This window comes from Dermacentor silvarum, chromosome 1 (assembly GCF_013339745.2).
Source record: "Dermacentor silvarum isolate Dsil-2018 chromosome 1, BIME_Dsil_1.4, whole genome shotgun sequence".
Taxonomy (NCBI): Eukaryota; Metazoa; Arthropoda; class Arachnida; order Ixodida; family Ixodidae; genus Dermacentor; species Dermacentor silvarum.
The window spans coordinates 352,847,086-352,867,220 of NC_051154.1; the positions used below are offsets into that span (position 1 = coordinate 352,847,086).

The 20,135-nt window shown below is 46.3% G+C and overlaps 1 protein-coding gene across 1 annotated transcript in view; it reads right to left on the bottom strand.

The window, feature by feature from the left end:
* Positions 1-252: 252 nt before the first annotated feature.
* The window catches only part of LOC125942369 (nose resistant to fluoxetine protein 6-like), a 165,272-nt gene continuing 145,389 nt past the window's right edge, over positions 253-20,135 (bottom strand). Inside the window, exons 14-16 of the mRNA XM_049660524.1 lie at positions 10,364-10,553; positions 8,144-8,286; positions 253-694 (exon numbers count right to left, since the gene is read on the bottom strand). Coding sequence (XP_049516481.1) covers positions 578-694; positions 8,144-8,286; positions 10,364-10,553 — 450 coding nt within the window. The 3' untranslated portion in view covers positions 253-577. The remainder of the gene's footprint in view (positions 695-8,143; positions 8,287-10,363; positions 10,554-20,135) is intronic.

A 20,135-nucleotide genomic window follows, 5' to 3' on the forward strand; every position in this document is an offset into this window, starting at 1 on the left:
GCTTGCTTACGGGAGTATGAGCCATTGCTGATGATAATAGATGCTTTTTGTTGAGCTTGTTCTTTATTGAAACGAACGCTGTTCTGTACGTTGCATGCGTGATTCCAGTGAATGTTGCACTGCTCACTTCATTTTGCTGAGTGCTTGCTGCCTCTGCTATACGAGGGGGATGCGCCATTGCATTTTTTGCTTGCTTAGGCGGGTAGGAGTCAGTGCTGATGATGATAATTTTTGTTCAGGAACAGGACACGAAAAATGGCAACCGCCAAAAAAAAAAACTGGTGGCGTTTATGCGCTTTTATTTTATCCGACATGGGCTGACACTCTTCGATAAGCCCGACTGCATTTTGTGCGACGATCGAGGCGCACTGCGCAGCAAGTCTCTGCACGAATATGTCAGTCCTTCATAAACAGCGTCGAGCACTTGATGTCTAAGACAAACGTGAGGACCATAATTTTCTAACGACTGCAGCCGACACCATATAGGGTCGCCGGGACGTGCGTGAAGGCGACGCGATTGCCACACGCTTCTCCTCGGCTCCTAAAGGAAGAGCAGCAGCGAGGCCGTTCCATCGGTTCACATCCGTCCAGCCAACAGGGTTTTCTCGATGCTGAAAACAGGTGCTTCAAACAGCAGGCACACGACCAGGGCCACAAGGTAAGTGAGCACCAGGTATCCAATGTAGAAGATGTACTGAAAATAGTTGAAATACACCAGTTTTTACGATTGCGTGCTATACTGGAAAGAAATCCGACTTGAAAAGTGCCACCTGACTGAACTATAGGCGACTTGCGTAACAATCCACAATCCTGTGCTGCAGTCAGGCAACACTGGTTTTCGGCCACCATGTGAGGGATAGACACGGGCAGGCTCTAGTAGGCCCGGTCACCTTGCCCCACCACGTCCTTGTATTATTTGTGCGGTTTCTCCAGCGCACCTTCATGGAAGTTTTAGCGACTGTTAGCGACAGCAGTTTACAGGACGGAAAACATTATGGCCAACGGTTTAAAGGAAGGAAAACGCTGTCGCCAACAGTCGGCAGACCAAAATCGCTGTCTTGTCGGCCTAGTGTGAATGAGCCTTAAGGTATACCATAAGTGCGCAAAATTCAGTACGGCATTCAGCGCACGGACGTCACCCAAGTTAAATATACCTGCTAGAGAAGCTTCCATAGAAGCCGATACGTTTAGAACATGGTGGTTCAAGGGTGTTTCATGGCATAGAGTTTCATACAATAGTTGCTAGAGGGAACTTTGGTGCTAGTGTCTACGGGAGCTGCAATGGGGGCGGCTCAGTCAGCATGGGAATTATGGGATGTACATGTATTTGCCTTAACTTCGTCCTTCTGGCTTCGAACGGCTACGTGACTTTGTAAACTGGTCATTTTCAACAAAGTGCTGCGTAATAAATAATTACATAAGCATTATTAAAATTGTCCGACGGCAGGATTCGAACACAGGACCCCTAGCACAGAAGCCCGATATTGAAACCATTATGCCACGGAGGCATGCATCGACAAGCAACATAAAATGTCTTTGTGAATTTATCGCGGCCAAGCCAATGCTTTGAGACGCTTGGCGCGTTTCAATTTGGACACCTCGACAAGCTGAACCGTTGCAATTAGTAGCGATTGTGCGTGCTCGTGGCGTCTTCTGCACTTCGAAAAGTACAGATTTCCCTGAAATTTACGACAATGAAGGCATAAAAGACTAATAAACGAAGCCACGAGAACTCCAAAATGCACAAGCACGAAGATCAAACAAATCCATGTACTATACCCATCAGTTCCCATGGCCGCTGAACGATTGCAGCGCCAGGGTTCCCTCTAGTTATTATTGCAGGAAACTCTGGTTCATGGGCCTTATCGCCATCTGTGTGACGAGGGAACCGTTCCGGCACAACAAAAAAGTAACGTGGCGCCATATCCGTTAAAACACGAGATGACGTCACTGTGGTTGCCAAATGCGCGAAATTTGTTTCCGTGGCCTGCCTAGGGCGGTACCTTCAAATGTCTCGCAATTCGACACGATGGCCGTTTCAAGCTTTTAGCGCGTAAAGCGATGTAGCGGAACGCCAGCCGTGCGGGTGTCATCCATGCACGGAGCATTATTTCTTTGCGGCCCGAAGAAAGCTTTGGATGTTGCGTGCTGATTGCAATTTCGGATGCCGAGCCCGTCGGGAAGCGCAACCGTACGAAGGCATCTAAGCGAAAAATTATATCGCGATCGTAACTGAATAATTCTGAAAGAACACGTTGCCCACTATGACGCACACCTTGCAAGCGCAACGCCATCCGAACTCAGGCAAACGTAGGCAAGCAAAACAACACAACATGCGAAGAGGGCGTATACGTAGCAGGTGACTTTACGAGCGCACCTTTCTGCATACTACACGAGCTGCATTGCATTGCGACTGATAGCGGTGTGAACACCCTTTTTTTTTGTAGTTGGCGCTGAAAAACAGGTATTCTTTATTAATTATAAAGTTGAAGAGCTTTTCCACACTGCATCTCTATAAAATTGGTTAGAAATTTTGAAAAATTGATTAGAAATTTATTAGAACCTCGCCTATAGTCGAGCTTCAATCGCTGCTCCAATAACCGCTCTTGCTGGCGTCGGTGACAATTGGCTTTCGCCCGAAGCTTCGCGACCCATTTGAACCGACCTTCCATCACTTGCGCACTCAACCGCTTCGTGGCCGTGCCAACCATTCGTCCGTATTTCGTATCGATTGTAACAGTTATGTTCAGCAGCGTTGATTCACCAGTCACACAATATACAGAGTGTTCAAAATTAAGCTTTAAGGAATTTTTTAACATCGCCTGTGACAGGTAGCATAACTCTTATTGTTGAGCTGGGTTATTCGATGAGACGGACATTAGTAGCACGAGAAATCGAAACACATATTCGAATAATTAACAAACATTGACTAATGCACTTTTTAGTTAATTACTTTACGGCACATATTGCAATATACGAATGGTAGACAGTGAGTTTTTAAGACGCATCCACTTGAAATGAATTTCCAGGATGACAGCAGTTTCGAGATATTATTTCCCAAAGTGTGGGACGAAGTACATGGGCGTTTCAGTTACGTCTGTGCTTCAATGTATGAAACAGCATTTGGGTAAAAAAGTAAGTGAAATAACAGTGTATTTTTACGGCGAGTTTCATGGCGCATATCTCCACACTGGTGTCATTCTGGAAATTCATTCCAAGTGGATACGCCTGACAAACCCACCCGCTACCATTCGTACATTGCAATATGTGTCGTAAAGTAATTAACTAAGAAGTTAATTAGGGAATTTTGGTTAATTAGTTCAATATGTTTTGATTTCTCGTGCTACGAATGTCCACCTCATCCAATAACGCGGCTCAACGATAAGAATTACGCTATCTCCCACAGGCGATTTTTAAAAATTCCGTAAAGCTTAATTTTGAACACCCGATATATAAAACAATGTGTACAGCGCACACGTAGCTAGTAATCCGTTTCTGACACTCATGAATTATACAGCATCGTCGCAATGAGCTGCGTCACTCGCCTAAAGCCGTGTAGATGACAGCAGTCACGTTTCTGCAGCCAAGCATGATATGCCGGGCAAAGGTGGCTGCGACAAGCTGACGCCCGATAGTGTGGCTAAATATTCTAGCGTTTGCGAGGCCACTTGGACAGTGCTATAACCACGCGGGATTGCTACGCCACTGCACAAGATATCATAGCATACGGGGATATTTGGCGTGCTTCCATCCTTTTCGTGTAGGTTGCACAGATGGGACACGAAATTACGTATAAGACCCGACAAAGGTTGTAGCTCCTGCAATCAAGGCCTTTCTTTGTCGCAGCTTTCACTTTGCATGTCGCACCACGCCGGAGTAACCGAATAATGCCCTTGTGGTGCTGCAGGTACAGCCTCTCGCATTTTTAGCTATATCGCGCGAGAACACTATAAAATTGTAGTACGTCGTCCTAAAGGCAGCATCGCATTAGACGACTCTTGAACAGGAGAGTGCTTAGTGCACTTGAGAGTACTTCTGCCGGTCTCGTGCGGCGCTAAAATGACGCGTGATGGACGCTCGCCCGATATTGCTAAAATGCGGGAGGCTGCGCTTGTATAAATAAAAGAAATAAAATACAGCCGGCGAGCTGCAACGAGGGAGCGACTAAATCTCCAGCAGAACACACCGATGTTGCCAGATCTCGTCTTGTGCGGTTCCCTAGATTTGCGAGGCGGAGATGTCCCTAGTGAAGTCACGTGACTGCGTGCCGCACTCGCCTTCTTATCGCCTCCCCCTCCTCGTGCGTGCGTGCGCCAGATTTCAATGTGTGTGCACGCAGGAGATGAACATGGGCGCAAGGTTTAAACTTATTTGCAGCTTATTCTAAAGGTGAAAGTGAATAAATAAATGAAACTATGTTTCATTTATTTATGAGAAATCTAAGGTAGCACGTGTTACGACGGGGTAGGTGAGCCTCAGCTAGGCGACTGGCCACGGTCGTCTGATGTTGAGCAATCGCGGGCAGTGACGAGACGCTCTCTCTATGCCCATAATTATCCGCCGACTCGTTCTTCGCGCCTTTTATGTGGTCCCCCCCCCCCTCCCATTCTTAAAATTATTTTTGTTGCGTTAATCACTGTCGCACGCATCAACATTCACCGAATTTTTTAATGGCGTGGTGGCCCCTAGCATTCCTATATTTGTTTATGCATGGACTTCGAGGCCATTCGCCTACCTGCCCTCCCACCTGTTTGTTGTGACGGTTTCTTAGCTTCCCTGGCCCAGCACACCCGTCCTTGACATATATTGCCGTGCGAAAATCAGCGTTCTGTATGTCTTTCTTGTCGATGCTCAACACAGCAAATGTAATGCTATCTTTTCCGCAAGAGAGAGAGAGAGAGCAAGGAGAGGAAAAGCAGGGAGCATTGGGCATGATCAAAATCTTTTCCGCAAGGCAGTTACTAAACTAATGGTGGTGCAGTTAATTTTGCAATCAGCATGTCGTCAGCACTGCATGGTTCCAGCTACGATCTAAGCAGGCTGACCTGAACCGATTATTTTTAAAATTTTGCACGTCTGAGAAAACTCGATCTCGGTTCCGTTTGTGCCTTTGTATATTCTACATCTCATAGCAGCACACACTGATTGACTTATCGATTCACAAGTTCAAATACAGTCAGCCTATAACCTGCGTTCACTAACGCGCTGACGATCTACAGGTGCATTGCAACAGTCGCCTTATTTCTTCGACCTGCCACGCGGACTTCCCGTAGCTCTAACCGGCAACAGCTCACTGGTTCAGGAAAACGGAAAGATCATGTTCCTAACATGACTCTTTGCAATCATGAGGTTAGTGGGTGCACAGATGTGAACAGATTGCTCGACCGCGGACCTTGACCGCGGAGCGAACTAAATTTCTTGTCAAATAAACACACACAGGTTAATGCGAATAACCGATTCCTTATCGCACACAATCGACCACTTACATACACAAAAAGGGTCAACAATCGTCGCCACAAAGACGCTTCATCCAAATGATCGCACATGCCACACAAGTCCATAAGGCATCGCCGAAGATGAAATTGTTGACAGTCCTAACAATCTCCCCGTGAATTCATGTTAGCGCTCGCGAGATGACGCAATCCTGGCTAAAACAAACAAACAAACAAACAAACTATTATAAACAGAACAATGCAGATAGGCGGGTCAATCATTAATCATATGGGCAGCAGCGAAAAAAATATGCACAGCGAGTTGCACTTCGCCTGTTCAACTGGTCGACTTGACTAGGGACCCGCCGTGGTTGCTCAGTGGCTATGGTGTTGGGCTGCTGAGCACGAGGTCACGGGATCGAATCCCGGCCACGGCGGCTGCATTTCGATAGGGGCGAAGTGCGAAAACACCCGTGTACTTAGATTTAGGTGCCCGTTAAAGAACCCCAGGTGGTCCAAATTTCCGGAGTCCCCCACTACGGCGTGCCTCATAATCTGATCGTGGTTTTGGCACGTAAAAGCCATAATTTAATTTAATTTAATTTTGACTAGGGAATTTCGGCCTCCATTCTGGGTACATGAAAGAGCTAGTTTTTGTGAGCAGCCCAGAGTTGCCAGCATGTTGTTTCCTGTCCCGCTAACCTTGGGCGATGCTGGGGTCGGTATTTAGTCTCGCGCCTGCAACGACGCTGGAGCATGTCAAGTTATTTATTTATTCCACCTACTCCGTTGCGGGGAACCAATTGCGTTCGTAGGCCTATGTTATGCAGCGAACACGCTATGTGTATGACAGAATACCACATCAAACTCAATAAAACTGGTAGCCGAGATCGGGGGACCCACATACTTCCTACTCGCGTCCTGCATGCCCTGTGCCTATACTTCACGATGGTGGCGGAAACCCAATGTGCGCACATGGTTGCCGGCATTATGCAAAAGGTGGACAAGGTTTAACGCTTAAGTTCTGCACCGTGGGCTATGATGTACGCCAGTTTTGCAATGATTGTGTGGCAATGACCAAAGATGGGCGATTTCAAGGCTGGCGCCCGAGTTGCGATATCACTAAGATTGAAGCGTTTTATTATTCGTATAATGTGATTCTTTTTTTCACTATACTTAATAATTAATCTGCGTAAGCGCTTAAAGACAGTGATCTACCCCGCTAGCACAACCGTAAGAGCGTCGCAGTGCATAGAGTTTAACTACGTAAAATGCGAGGGTAAACAAAATGAAAACCTCAAATTATTTTTAAAAAGCTATTTTAGCGAATGAAATACAATTTAGCATACTTTTTCTACATAGGCCACCTCGTGCTCATTACAAGCTTCCTATGTTTGCACAGTACCAATATTCTCGTGGAAAAGAAAATTATTTCCTTCGGATCCGCAACCAGCCGTGCACCTCAGTGTCTTCTTAAGTGGTCTAAACATGCGATAATCACTCGTGGCAAAGTATGAATGAGGGGCCTGTGCCACATACTCAAAGTGAAAGACTCTAATAGTCTCAGCTGTAGCACGGGCAGTGTGAGGAAGAAGGTTACTCTGACGTGGCAACCTAATGTTCTTGGGAGTGGACAATCATATTTCACAGATGTCACTCCAAGTGAGAACTGCTTACTGGTTTCGTACAGGTACTGCTATGGCAGACATGCATTACCGTACTTTACTTTCTTTGTTTGATGGATTGCAATAGGTGTTACTTGTTCATTTGTGACAAACCTGATAACTGGAGCTGTTCATATTTGGTGCATGTCTCAAGTGGGATGGCCACCTTTGCATTAAACTGTGGCGCCATTTGTTCAGCTCCATGCTTTTTCCACCTACCGAATATTTTATAGTGTGATACCACCAATTTTGCCAACTTACACGTGAATAATTAAAATTATGGGGTTTTACTTGCCAAAACCACGATCAGATTATGAGGCACGCCGTAGTGGGGGACTCCGGAAATTTGGACCACCTGGGGTTCTTTAACGTGCACGTAAATCTAAGTACACGGGTGTTTTCGCATTTCGCCCTCATCGAAATGCGGCCGCCGTGGCCGAGATTCGATCCCGCGACCTCGTGCCCAGCAGCCCAACACCATAGCCACTGAGCAACCACGGCGGGTTACACGTGAATAGTAAATTTTGAAATGTTATAACCAATCTAAGCTTTTCATTTGACTGGCCCTCGTATTTTTTGTGGGTACCACAGATGAGACAGCGCAAAGGAAACAAACCAACCTAACGGCACTACACTGCTTTCCCTATAAGTATAAATTGTATTGGTCGATATTCCGTTTCAGATTGCTCACTTTACACCTAGAGCGACAATCACAAAGCAGTCAGCTTAAGTGCAGCCTGTTGCGTACGTGTCCCATCCGTAAGGACGCTGACGCGTTGCATAGTGGCCGCATGTGCAAGCCTCAGCCTGTAGCACCAACGTTTCGGCAAAAGCACTTGTATTCGTTAGCTTAATAAGGTGACGTTCTTCATGGTCCTGGAGAAGATAAGTCCGCTCGAGAAAATGGTGGTTCCAGACAGAGCGTTCCGTTGGTCGGCCGCTGTTGTTAAATACAAATCTCCACGCTTCATGATCCCTTACCATACACGGTACACAGTGTTTCCAAACGTTGCCAAATTTAACCCAGCACACTGCCGCCTCACTCACCAGGAGGTAAATAGAGAAGTCGAAACTGTGCTGTTGCGAGTTGACGAAAACTCTGATGGGCACCAAATGGACGATATACGCGGCGAAGGTCAGCCGGCTGAGAGGTACCAGAGGCTTGCACGACAGTAGGGCGTTGACCGGACCTGCGTGACAACCACCATGTGGGCCGGCGCTTCACATACTCAGCCGTATGCGGCGCCAGCAAGTGAAAGACAAACGGGGCAGGAAAAGTATGCGGCAAGTCGATAAGGTGCACATGTACTACCACGCTAAGTATGAGCTATAACGCGCGACCGCTTTGCCACGCGCTTTCGCGTTGTATAGCACATACTGAGCGCGAGAGCACATCACAACTGGCCTGTTCGCATAGCTATGGGACAAAACTTCTTTACAGTTAATGTACAGTTCGAAAGGGACTGTATATAATATTATTATTAGGACATCACAGTTTAAATGCTTGTTCTAAATGTACTTCTTACACTCTATTGTCGGCGAATGCCTCATAACTGGCGCTCTTATTCACACATGAAGCGTTGCCAACTTGCGGAAAAGAGGCTGGGATAAGGCAACGCTATAGGCGAGTGCACACTATCACAACCGTTTGAGCTAGATGTCATAGGCTTCGTTGACCCAACTCAAGCAGATTGAGTTAGAAATCGGGCTGACAGAGCCTCGGACGCGACTGCGTTGACCTCAACTCGCTTCTGGCGGGTTTAGACAACGGCGGCTCGTTCAAAGGAGACTTGCGGTTTGCGTAGCCGCCCGCGTCCACGGATGAGGTTTCACTGCATGATGCTTGTATTTGCCCACTCGTCTTTGCCTACCCGCTGTCGGCACAGAATAACACTGACATCTCAGTGGTCCCACGTAAGTCTCAGCGCTGGTTGGTCCGACACGTCCGCATTCACATACGCGCGGCAATTGGGTCGGGTTGGGTCAACCTACCCCATGCAGTCGGGCTGTCTCTACCTCGCTCAACGCGACGCGATGGCGTTTGTATCAACTCGGAAGGCCGATTACAGCCGGACAAGCCGGCTCGACGTAGTTATGTCGGGTATATGTGTAAACAGCCCGATATTTAAATGCACACAATGCGATTGGCTAACACCCTCTCTTCTCCCCCCTCTCACCACTCACGCTCTTTCCCTCCCCTCTCACGCCTCCCATGATGGCTGCAATGGAGGTTTTGCTGAATTCAATTCAAATTTCCCGTGTTCGCCCTGCTCTCGCGCCATCTGTTGGGACCTTTTAATACTGTTGGTTTAAAGCCGGCTACAGATCCGCTGCTTCAGTCGGCTTGTTTTTAACGCGTAGCGTCTCTTCGACACCATTTCTAACGTTGATTTTTTCATTTGCAGCGTTTAATTTTTTATTTCTTTCCGTCTCTCTCTTTCTCTCTATCCGTGTTTTTCTTTCTCTCTCTCTCTCTCTTTCTTTAAATGTCTCTCTCTCGCCCTCATTTTCTCTTTCTCTCGCCCATAGCAAGTTCTGTTACCATCGTTGGTACAACGCAATAATATGGTTCCCATAAATACATGTTCTACAAGTGTGGGTGTATAGCCTAGTGGTTATTACGCTCGTCTTCGGACCGTGGGTACCCAGGTTTGAATTCTGCCTCGCCAAGAAAGTTTGTCTTATTTATTCATTGCTCTCTGTCTGCCTCCTCTCTCTGCAACTCGTCTCCTCATGCTTGGTTTTGGCCGGGTGCTTGAATCGAGTGACAGACAGACTAAGTTTTTCGCGTTCAGGTAGCCCAAGAAAGACTATCGTCTTTAAAATGTGCTATTCTAACGGCGACACGCACCGCATCTCTTTTTTACCGGATAGGCACAGTGCGACGTGAATGACCGGCGGTTCCCAAAGGCGTCAAAACCACGCGCCGTCGCCGAGATTCCAGGAAGAAGTGGCACATTGAGACTAAAGATTGTATAGGGTGCACAAATTACTTGGAGCCTCCAGTGAACGAGGTCAGGTGTCGATAGCGTGGTCGAGAGCACAAGAAAAGGAGAGAGCCATAGGGCGTACATAGTACATGATTATTTGACCATTATCGCAATTTACTGGACTTGTATAACGTTGCTTTGTAACCACTCGCCTCTTTAATGTTCTGTGACCCGAAGGGAATACAAATAAGAATAAATAAATAAATTGTCCGGCGTCTGTACGAACTAGAGTAGCCTACAAACTGAAGATGATGATGCCGGATTGGTATCCGCTTACCTCCGTATCCTTCGATGCAGCAGATTAAAATCCAGGCGATGCAGGTGGCCCAGATGGAACGAGAGAACGCGCTGTACAGAGCTGAGGCGTACAAAGGCAACTTGCCTCCGTTGACCTGCACCGGCCACATGGCGAGAAGCACGCCCAGCATAAGCAAGGCGCATGCGCTCCAGCCTGCGCACACGTAGCGCTGAAACAAAGACGAATGAAATACGTTAGAAGCGATGGCATTCCCTTTAAAAAACAAGTTTGCCACTGTATAAGAGTTTCGTCAGACTACTTTACCTTCTTGTAGACTTCCAATTTTTGCTACACAAATTCTATAGGCTGTACATAGATAGAAGTCGTTAAAAGTATACTTTTCTTGGTTAGACGGAGGTCCAGAGACTTCCACGTCTTTACAATATGTAATTAGCACTGTCGCCGTCATTTTATCGTCGTCGCCATCGTCGCCATCGTCGTCATCTTGCTTCTGTCGTCGTATACGCGCTCACATAGCCAACACAATTACGTGCTTTGCAAAAACGCGTTGGTCTATTTGGTAACGCCTTTGCTCAATCGGAAACGATGCCTGATAGCACGATACCTGCAGTATGGTTCGCATAAACTCCATTCCCACCACAGTGCGTGGTGTCTGCATAGATTCACCAGGACAATCAATAGCTTCTTAGAATTAATTGACCGCTATAAAAATTAGCATATAATCCATGGAATGTCAAATTATTTTTGTGTGGGCACGGGTTCTCTATGAAAAATTCACTGACATTACTTGACAAAAGACACACGGCCCTAACCACACTCTCTGCAGGGTTTAGGGAGTTTTGGAATACCGTTTTGCAAACAAACGTAAACGCATTACGCAAGGTCGATATACATAGCTAAGTCACCGAACTTGGAACGAAAAGTGTGCCAAAAACCTATTGCCAGAAGCATCAGTTAGCAGAGCACGATTGAAGCGCGACTAGGTGAGGGGGGACAGATACTAAAACATGAAAACTTATATGAAAAAAAAAGATGGAAATGTTTATTCAGAATACTGACAAATAAACTAACCACTCTCTTCGAGGTAATTTTGCCGTACTGAAACAGCAAATGTTAATTTCTTTCATTTTACAATGTATTAGTTCATTCTTAGTGACCCATACCGACCAGTGCTTCTGGTGAAAGAAATAGCTGGCACGTGCAAGCTTCAGTACAGTTATGATCTTTCTTATCATCTAGATATCATTCCACAAGTAGAGACTAAAAAGTATCTTGGCGTGATAAATGACGGTTCTCTATCTTGGAAGGCGCACATTGACTATATTGCAGCAAAGAATGTTCGTGCGGTTGGTTTGGTACGTAGGCTGAGCAATAGGTCGATCAGGAATGCGAAGAAGCATGCTATTATCAATCTACTGCATGTATGTTCACCCGGTATTGGAATTTGCGTGTGCGTTGTACACTGGAGCTCCTGCATATAAACTTCACCCTCTTGTTCTTCGGGAGAGGGAAGCCTTGCGCCTATGTTTAAGGCTAGCTAAATCTGTAGCAAATAAAGCTTTACACCTCGAAGCTAGGATCCTTTATATTATTACGCGTATTCTGTAAGGCTATGTGGATACCCTATAAGGCGCTCACAAACAGTTTTTTTATCTCCCATCTTGATTAGGTTTTGGCTTGTACTGCCAAGATTCCACGCACCTCAAGTTATTTTTATGCAAACTCTCCTAGATTAGTTAAATGTCCAAATTCTTGAGGCGACGCTTGCTTGTTACAACACCAATTCTATTAAATTACTTTGATTATATTTTCTCTAAAATGCAAAGGTACTATCTTACCGCATGTTAACCTCTATCTTAAATGATTACTATAGTACATTCCGATCAAGACAGTTACTGCCACCGACGCTTACCAAAGCGATGAAAAATGTAGAATTTGAATATTTTCTGCTATTCTTGATTGGGAATTTTCTCTTTACTTCGTAGCTATCTTTCTAGCAGAACGTTTAGCTTTAATTCTAGCCCTCGGTTAACTAAATACATCAACAAGTTCCACAGTGCTCGTGACAGATTTTCTGTTTTTTGTGTTCCTCTCTCACTGAATCTGGTAAATCGCAGGTCTTGCGTGTTTTCAAATCGTTAGTGCCCTCTCATTTAGTTTTGATTAGATTGGTTTGGGTGCGAGACCATAAAGGTCTATTTCTGAACAAAATGATTCGTTGGCGAAAGCGTTTCTGAATGGTCCGGTTATTCAAATCCTACCGGCATCAGCTTTTATCATAGAGGCTAGATTTCGGAGACAAATGATGCTGTGTAAATTTTACGCCCCGTCTTTAAAGATGTCCTCAGATTTTCAGCACTTCTCACATTATTGGAACAGTAAATTTTGTCAAACGCGAACACTTGAAATCGCAATCAATAGACTACGCTGTCGAAGTCCATTTCTAAATTTTTACCTACACAGAGTTGGTCTAGTTTCCTCACCGAACTGTTCCTTTTGCGGGGAACATGAAAGAATAGATCATTTTCTCATTGATTGTCCAAGATATTATGAATTTCGAAAGAGAACCTTAGAAACATCGTGCCACCTTCTTATATTAAACTTAAATGTTAAAAATTTGCTATCTTTAGGGGCTGTTACCTCTCAAAACGGCAATGCTATTCTTGATGTTCTTCCCTCAAAGCGACCACTTCACCAGCGCCCTCCTAGACGACGACGGGGCTCAGCGTTGACTATTGACGGGTCCACAAAGAAGCTCCCTTCGAGGTGACAGCAACCGCCGCATTCTGTGGAAGCAGTTACGGCCGTCAGGGCCAGGCTCCTTAAATCGCTACAAGCTGACCGTCGCGAAGAGACCACTAATTGATGCAAGGTGCCAAGGTAAACGACTCCCTTGGTAACAGCGTCGACTTCGGATTCCCTCGTGGTTGCGTCGTATATGTGGGAGCGAAGGTGCAACATCAGAGGCGGCGTCCAGCAAGGTGGTGCGACCATGGGCGGAGTGCTACGAACAGTCCGACCATTCCGATTGGCCGGATTAAGCTAATTAGAATCCCTTGTCTGGTGACCTAGGGAAAACAAGGGTTTAAAAAGCGGATCTTGGGCGCTGTGTGAGTGCTCAGACATGTGTAATCTGACATGTAGTGTGATCAGACATGTAAAGTGGTCAGGCATGGAGTGTTCTCTTATATCTATGGAGCCACTTGCGAGTTGTAAATATGTAAAATAAACCAATGCGTTTCCTTCATCCTCCCGACCTCACATCTCCCCCCCCCCCCCCCAACAGACAACTCTTCGCGATAGGGACGACGGCGTGGGTCCGCTTATTCAGCATAGTGCGACGCCCGGGGTAGCCAGGCCAGCTACCACGTTTTAGGCGCTCCGGCGGCGCAGGCAAGCGACCCTCTATGTGACGCCCGAGGCCGACCGTAGGATGTGTTTAACGCCAGCAGCGAAAACATTTTTCTTTAAGCTGCACACTTCCACTCTGCCAGTTAAAACATGGCTTCGTGAAAAAGGAATATATGTACCCTGGAATACAAATTGTAGACTTTGCAACCAACCCGAGAAAATACAACATTGTTTTATTCTTTGTCGTGACGCATCTTATTTTTGTGACATTTTACAAAGAACTATCAAAAAAGAATTCCCTCCCACATCTTACGGTATCCGGTTCCTTCCTTTCAAAAAGACAATCGGTAATACACCATATGACTTGTGTATGTTATTAGGACTGTTCATTATGGACAAGCCGAATTATCGACAGACATGCCGAGCCACCTCGCTCGACAAGGCCTGTCTTTCGAGAAGAGGCTGCTCAAGTGCGTAGTGTGTTTGAAACATTTGATCCCGTTCCTGAGTGGATTTCGTATCTGGACGCTTGTGTTTGTTTGCCCGATTTTTGAACTTTCATTGAACTGCCTAGCGTGTGCGCATTTGTTTTCCATGTGTGTATAAATGTAACTTAAATCATTTTCGTATAAAACTAATAATAATCCCATGCAATAAAGAAAAAAAAGAAAAAAAAGCCAAAGCGTGCTCATCTCGCACCCCGGAGGCCCGGGTTCGATTCCCACGAATACAAAAATTTACCTAGTATTCTCCTATTAGTAATTTACGTAATTTTCAGCGTTCAAGACGAACGCGCTTTAGAAATATCAAGTCCAGTCAACAGCGGAAGCAATCCGTCGTCAAAACAACAATGTGGACCAGTTAATTTTAGACTCAGAGGCAACTCAGTGTACTATGGCTACGGCTGTGGCGTGACATGCTGTTTGGCAGTATATGTCTTATGCTACAGGCAAAATGCGCTGTTCGTGCGGCGCCTTGAAAACGCCCGCCTCCAGACTGTGTTTCCCACTTCGGCACAACAAAATTCAAGCTTCTGATCGCACAATTATCGGCTCGCCATTCGTCTATTTGCGGCAGCGTAGAATGAGTGTTTTTAGTCTTAATTTTTGAAGAGCAGGTCTTCTTTGCTGAATTCATACGGGTTTCGCGTATTTGGAATCTGGCTATCTATCTAACCTCTTAACAAAAGGGACTATTTTGTTCGTAGCAAACCGAAAACGATATCGGAATGTAGGTCTCAACGAGTCGAGATGCGAGAATCACATGCAGAGTAGGTTAACTTAAAGGTACGGGTGCAATTAGCGCCAATATAGTAAGAAATCAACCACCGTGAACCATAGACTACACTATCTCAGGGATCAGCCCAACTGGACTCTTGGTAAAAAAAAGTCACAGGCCTGCGCGGCACACGCAGCCCAGTCACAGCGTAAGCTGGTGGAGCGGCTTAAGAGTAGCAATTTCGGCACCACGCACAACACGGTCTTTGCGGCAAAGTCTCTTCGCCTCGTTTTGACGAGAGCGATCTCAACTGTCCGCCCGGCGTCGACGGCGAGCTGCGGTTTGTAATGCTCTCTGCACAGCAGTCTGCTGAGCCCGATGATGCTTGGTTGTAGCCGCGCACGTAGCTCTACGATTCGCTTCTTCAGCAGCGGTTCGTACCTTGCGAGGAGACGCCATAACGTGTACAGAAGAGGTACCGAGAATACGTGGTGCACATCTCACATCGGGATCGAGTTTATTGCGCGCCTCGTCTGAATCACATCTCATCGTCTGCGCCTGTGCACGCGGCTTTTGCAGGCGCCTTAACTAGATGGCGCCACCATACTGGCGGATGCTCGGGTCGTCTGCGCCTGCGCGCCTGCCTAGGGCGCGTTTATAGGGCCTTTTTGTGACGCTTATAACAAGCGCTTGCGTGCCTCAGTGGTAAAGTATCCGACTCCCACGCAGCGGGCCTGGGTTCGACCCCGGCGGAGACCGGGTGCTTTTTTTTCGCATTTCGGGTGATCGCGGTTACGCGGCGGCGGCGCCGGACATCAACGCGAACCGAAACGGCTATAAGAATGAGCATATAACAGCTTACGCTGTAAAAGAAAGGCTTGTAAACCAAAGTCGACGTGAAAGAAGACAATGTCCATGTACATGCGCGTAAAAATGCAAACGAAATGTTGATGTCCGGCGGCGGCGCCGGACATCAACGCGAACCGAAACGGCTATAAGAATGAGCATATAACAGCTTACGCTGTAAAAGAAAGGCTTGTAAACCAAAGTCGACGTGAAAGAAGACAATGTCCATGTACATGCGCGTAAAAATGCAAACGAAATAACTTGATATCAATCAAAAAAAATCCGAGGACATCTGAGCACTTCTTATGAGTTGTGAATGCGAAAGCATTAATGCCCAATTGAACGCCGCTGAGCGGTCCTTCGATGTCTGAACTCCTCGCAGACAAGCGAGCGTGATGAGGCGCTTGACGCGGTTTGATCTGGACTTACAGAGATGCGCAGTTAAAACACACACGAAAGCTTGCGCGGACAAGGAACGCGCGGATAACACAGGCTTCCGAGCGCGAGAACGAGGGTGACGTGGCGTCGCGGCGATGCCCTCTCCCCTCATGCAATACCGCGGCATCAGCTGTTCCCTTTCGCCCGCTCTGCTCCAACCAGGCCCGAGCCAGCAAGCACGAGCCAGCATCAACAGCACACGAGGCGTACTCATGATGTGGCGTCGCAGCCAATGGGAACTTGGGTGCCGTTTCGCGGCTACAGACGCCGCCGGCTTTTTCGCTCATGGGCGATTTGACGCTTTCGCAAAAAAAATAAAAAAAAGGAATAGAGGGTCTGGAAAACTATGTAACGTCTTACAATGGAACGAAGAAAATAATGCAAACAATGCAAAAATATAATGCAATTATGAAACACTGCATCATCTTTAATGCTGCCATTTTGAGTCTGTACATATAAATACATATACCATGTACGTCGACCCTGTCTTCTTTCGTGTCGGTTGCGGTACACACACATACACACACGCACGCACGCACACACAAACACACACACAATCATTATGACAATGTGAGGGGCTATAACAGGAGCGACGCTCAGTGTCGTCGTTCGTCTTCGCGCTTTGGCTAAGGCCGAATAGCATTTGGTGATCTAAAGGCCGATCCCTCTTTTACGGCCCCTAACTCAGAAAACCCACAGACCAAGATCACGCATATAAACTTACGCCTTGCGATATCTACTGCTTAGTAATATCCAAGGAATCGCCGTCAGAGTGACCAAATGAACTGTAAATTGGCGCTCGCAGATAACTAGCGTTCGGAATGTCATTGCTAAGAGTCAAACTAAGGACCCGCGCGATCTCCGAAACGTCAGTTTCCCCTTATACTTGCCACTAAACTCAATCCTTTGCATTACTAACATTAAACTTGAGCATAATAGCTTCCGTCGAATTCTCGATTATGTCTGCTCTACGTGCTTGGCACGGCCCAAACCAATAGGCTGAGCTGCAATTCGTACTGTCACGGTAGCTTCGTGCTTCGCCACCGGTGGCAAAATTATTGGTGCTACCGTGGCCATGGGATGCGTTTGGCTTTAAAGGCACCCAAACAAATAATCATATGAAAAAAGAAAGGAGGCAGAAGATGCCAAACAATTGGTGTAAAAGTAAGCTAGAACGATACGTTAGGGCACCCGGGCGGCGGAGTGCAAAAACGCACGTGTAGTGAGATTTAGGCGCACTTTAAAAAGCCCCCCCCCCCCCCCCCAATAAGTGGTCCAGAATCATTCCCTGAGCGAACTTATACGGCGTCTCTCATAGCCCACATATTGTTTTGGGACGACTATTTTACTGGATGTGTGTTAGGTCGAAAAGGAAACGTGCTTTATTTTCATTTGAGGCGTAGGGTCACCACCTCAACATAAAGAGGAAGCCTCTGAGCATCTATTTAGCCAACTCGAGCACGAAAACACTCCACAGATGCTCGTCGTGTACACACCGACCAGTGCAAAAAACAATAAGTGCCAGGAGCAGTCGTGATGTGCCCGCAGGAAGGGACAGCGATTGATTGTCTTTTGTATCCTGACACCTTTAAAAAAATCCCTTCGTTTTACGTCTTACGCTAATTGGCTTGCAGTTTCCATGCGATACGTCGAGGGAGCGATTTACTACCGGGGCAGCATCGCCTTGATATATGCTGACCAAAGCTGTCACTGTGTGGCGTGATTCTAGCGCACAGTAAAAAAAAAAAAAAAAAAAACCAATGACGGCAAAAACTTTATTGGAGTTGTCCGGCATGCATAAGCATTGTGCCACTTGCTCATCTCCACGCAGCCCGGTGTCATTATCAATCGTGATCCCACCAGTATAAACCCTTATCAACTCTTATCGGTTGTTATCTACCTTGTCGCAATCGATCTGATCCTTATAAACCCTTATCAACTTTATCGGACATGACGCGACCTTTATCAACTCTTATCTGTCCTTATCAACCTTATCGGATTTTATCCGATCTCCTTATCAACCGCTATCGGTGCTTATTAACGTTATCAGAATTGCTCCGACCATTATAAACCCTTATCGCTCTTTAGCGCCTTATCTATCCGCGTCGAACCATTATCAACCGTGATGAGACCCATATAACTCCTAATCACTCCTTATCAACTCACTGACTGCTTATCTGTGTGTGTCGCGCGATGTGAAGCGCATGAGCCCTCAGAGATCGGCGCATTTCGGTCGGTGAAGGAACGACCCAACGGAAGGCGCATCCCGCGACAACCGTGACGCATCGGGGATGTGGCGTGTTTGACATTAAATTTTCGCAAAATCGGAATTTTCCTGATGTCTACAATGCCCCAAGTCGGCTCTACATGTGGTCCTAGAGATGACTTGCATTCCACCATCACCAAATTTTTCAACAAAACCTCCATAGAAACTGTTCTCCTTTGACATTTGTTTTGTACCGCCGGTACAACACATTCATATGCTTCATATATAGGGTTGTTCGTTTTCGGGTTTTATATTTTTTTAACTGGGGAGGGTGAAAATCGGGTGCTATTTTTCAGGCTGATAATCGGGGGAAAATAGGGTTTTTTGTGCAACCATTCAAAATTCGTTTTTATTTTCGGGTTAAATTTGCAGATGTACTAACTAATACAGTACATTCGTTTTTTTTTTGTCTTTTTATCGATCGAAGAGTATCACGAGCTCCTTAATGCTCACGCGTTAAAAACTACGGATGTTTAAAGCTGGTAATACGGTTGACATCAGGCTTTTTTAGCAAATACTCCGAAGTTCAGCATTTGTTTGGAAATTAATAACTAATAATTACAGTTAAGAGCATTGATTACTTCTAGGAAATTAAGCATTTTATTCCCAAAAAGTTGGTCATCATCTACGTGGCGTGCCGAGGCGGTTCCACCCCAACGCCTATTGTCGCTTTTCTTCAGCCCGCTTCCGTATAATGTCACGGTGAGTTAGGCGCGCTCATTGGGCGATTGGTTGAGAGCCGCGTAGCGTCCACAGTGCTGCACACAGCTTGTGAAATAAAGTCTATAGGTCACTGGAGTTCACTTAAGCCAACGGCATCTAACTTTGTTGTCCCGAGACAGCTTTCCTAGTAGCTATCGCGTGTGCACCGCACATTCGATGCAGCGTAAAAAAATATAATAAATAAAAGAATAAGGAAAGAAGAAAAAAAGGTTCGTATGTTGTTTTGGAATTCGAGGAGATATCAGGTTTATCCCGATTCTCCTACAACATTTTCGGAGTGAAAAAATCTGGCAAAATCGGATTATTCATCTTCTTCAAGCGTGTGTGCTTATAGCCCAGTTGGTAAAACAGTCGGCGGAGTCACAGAGCAATGAAGTTCTAAAGTTATCCGATGTTTTGAACGAAGTTCAACGAAAGAAGACATTAACTAAAGCTCTCGCGCCGCGCGTAGCGTGGTGCGTTAGTCATGCGCACGAAGTTGCCGCCGAGCTGCCGGTAGCACCGGGTTCAGTGGAAACGAATGCTCAGACATAAAGAGGCGGCTGTGCTGCTGCCACTGCATCCATTTAGTCAATTCGAGCACGAAAACAATCCACAGATGATCGCCGTTTGCATACCAACCAGTGCTAGACAATACGCGCCAGGAGCAGACGTGATGCGCCTGCAGGGAGGGACAGCGACTGACGTCTTTTGTGTCCTGACATATTTTGAAAAATCCGCGCCTGACGATCCTGGGCAGTCAAGGCCTTGCTCGTTTCCATTTTTTGAAGTGGGAGTGCATTAAAATGTGACTGCTTCCAAGTTTACCATATAAACAGAAGCCCCCAAGGTGCCGATAAACAGTAACAAATTTTTCAAAAAGAATTATTGTCTGAAGTGGTGCAAGTTTAAAGAGTTTAAACGCTTGCACACAGGACCAGCACAGCACCAACACTAGCAGATAGCGCT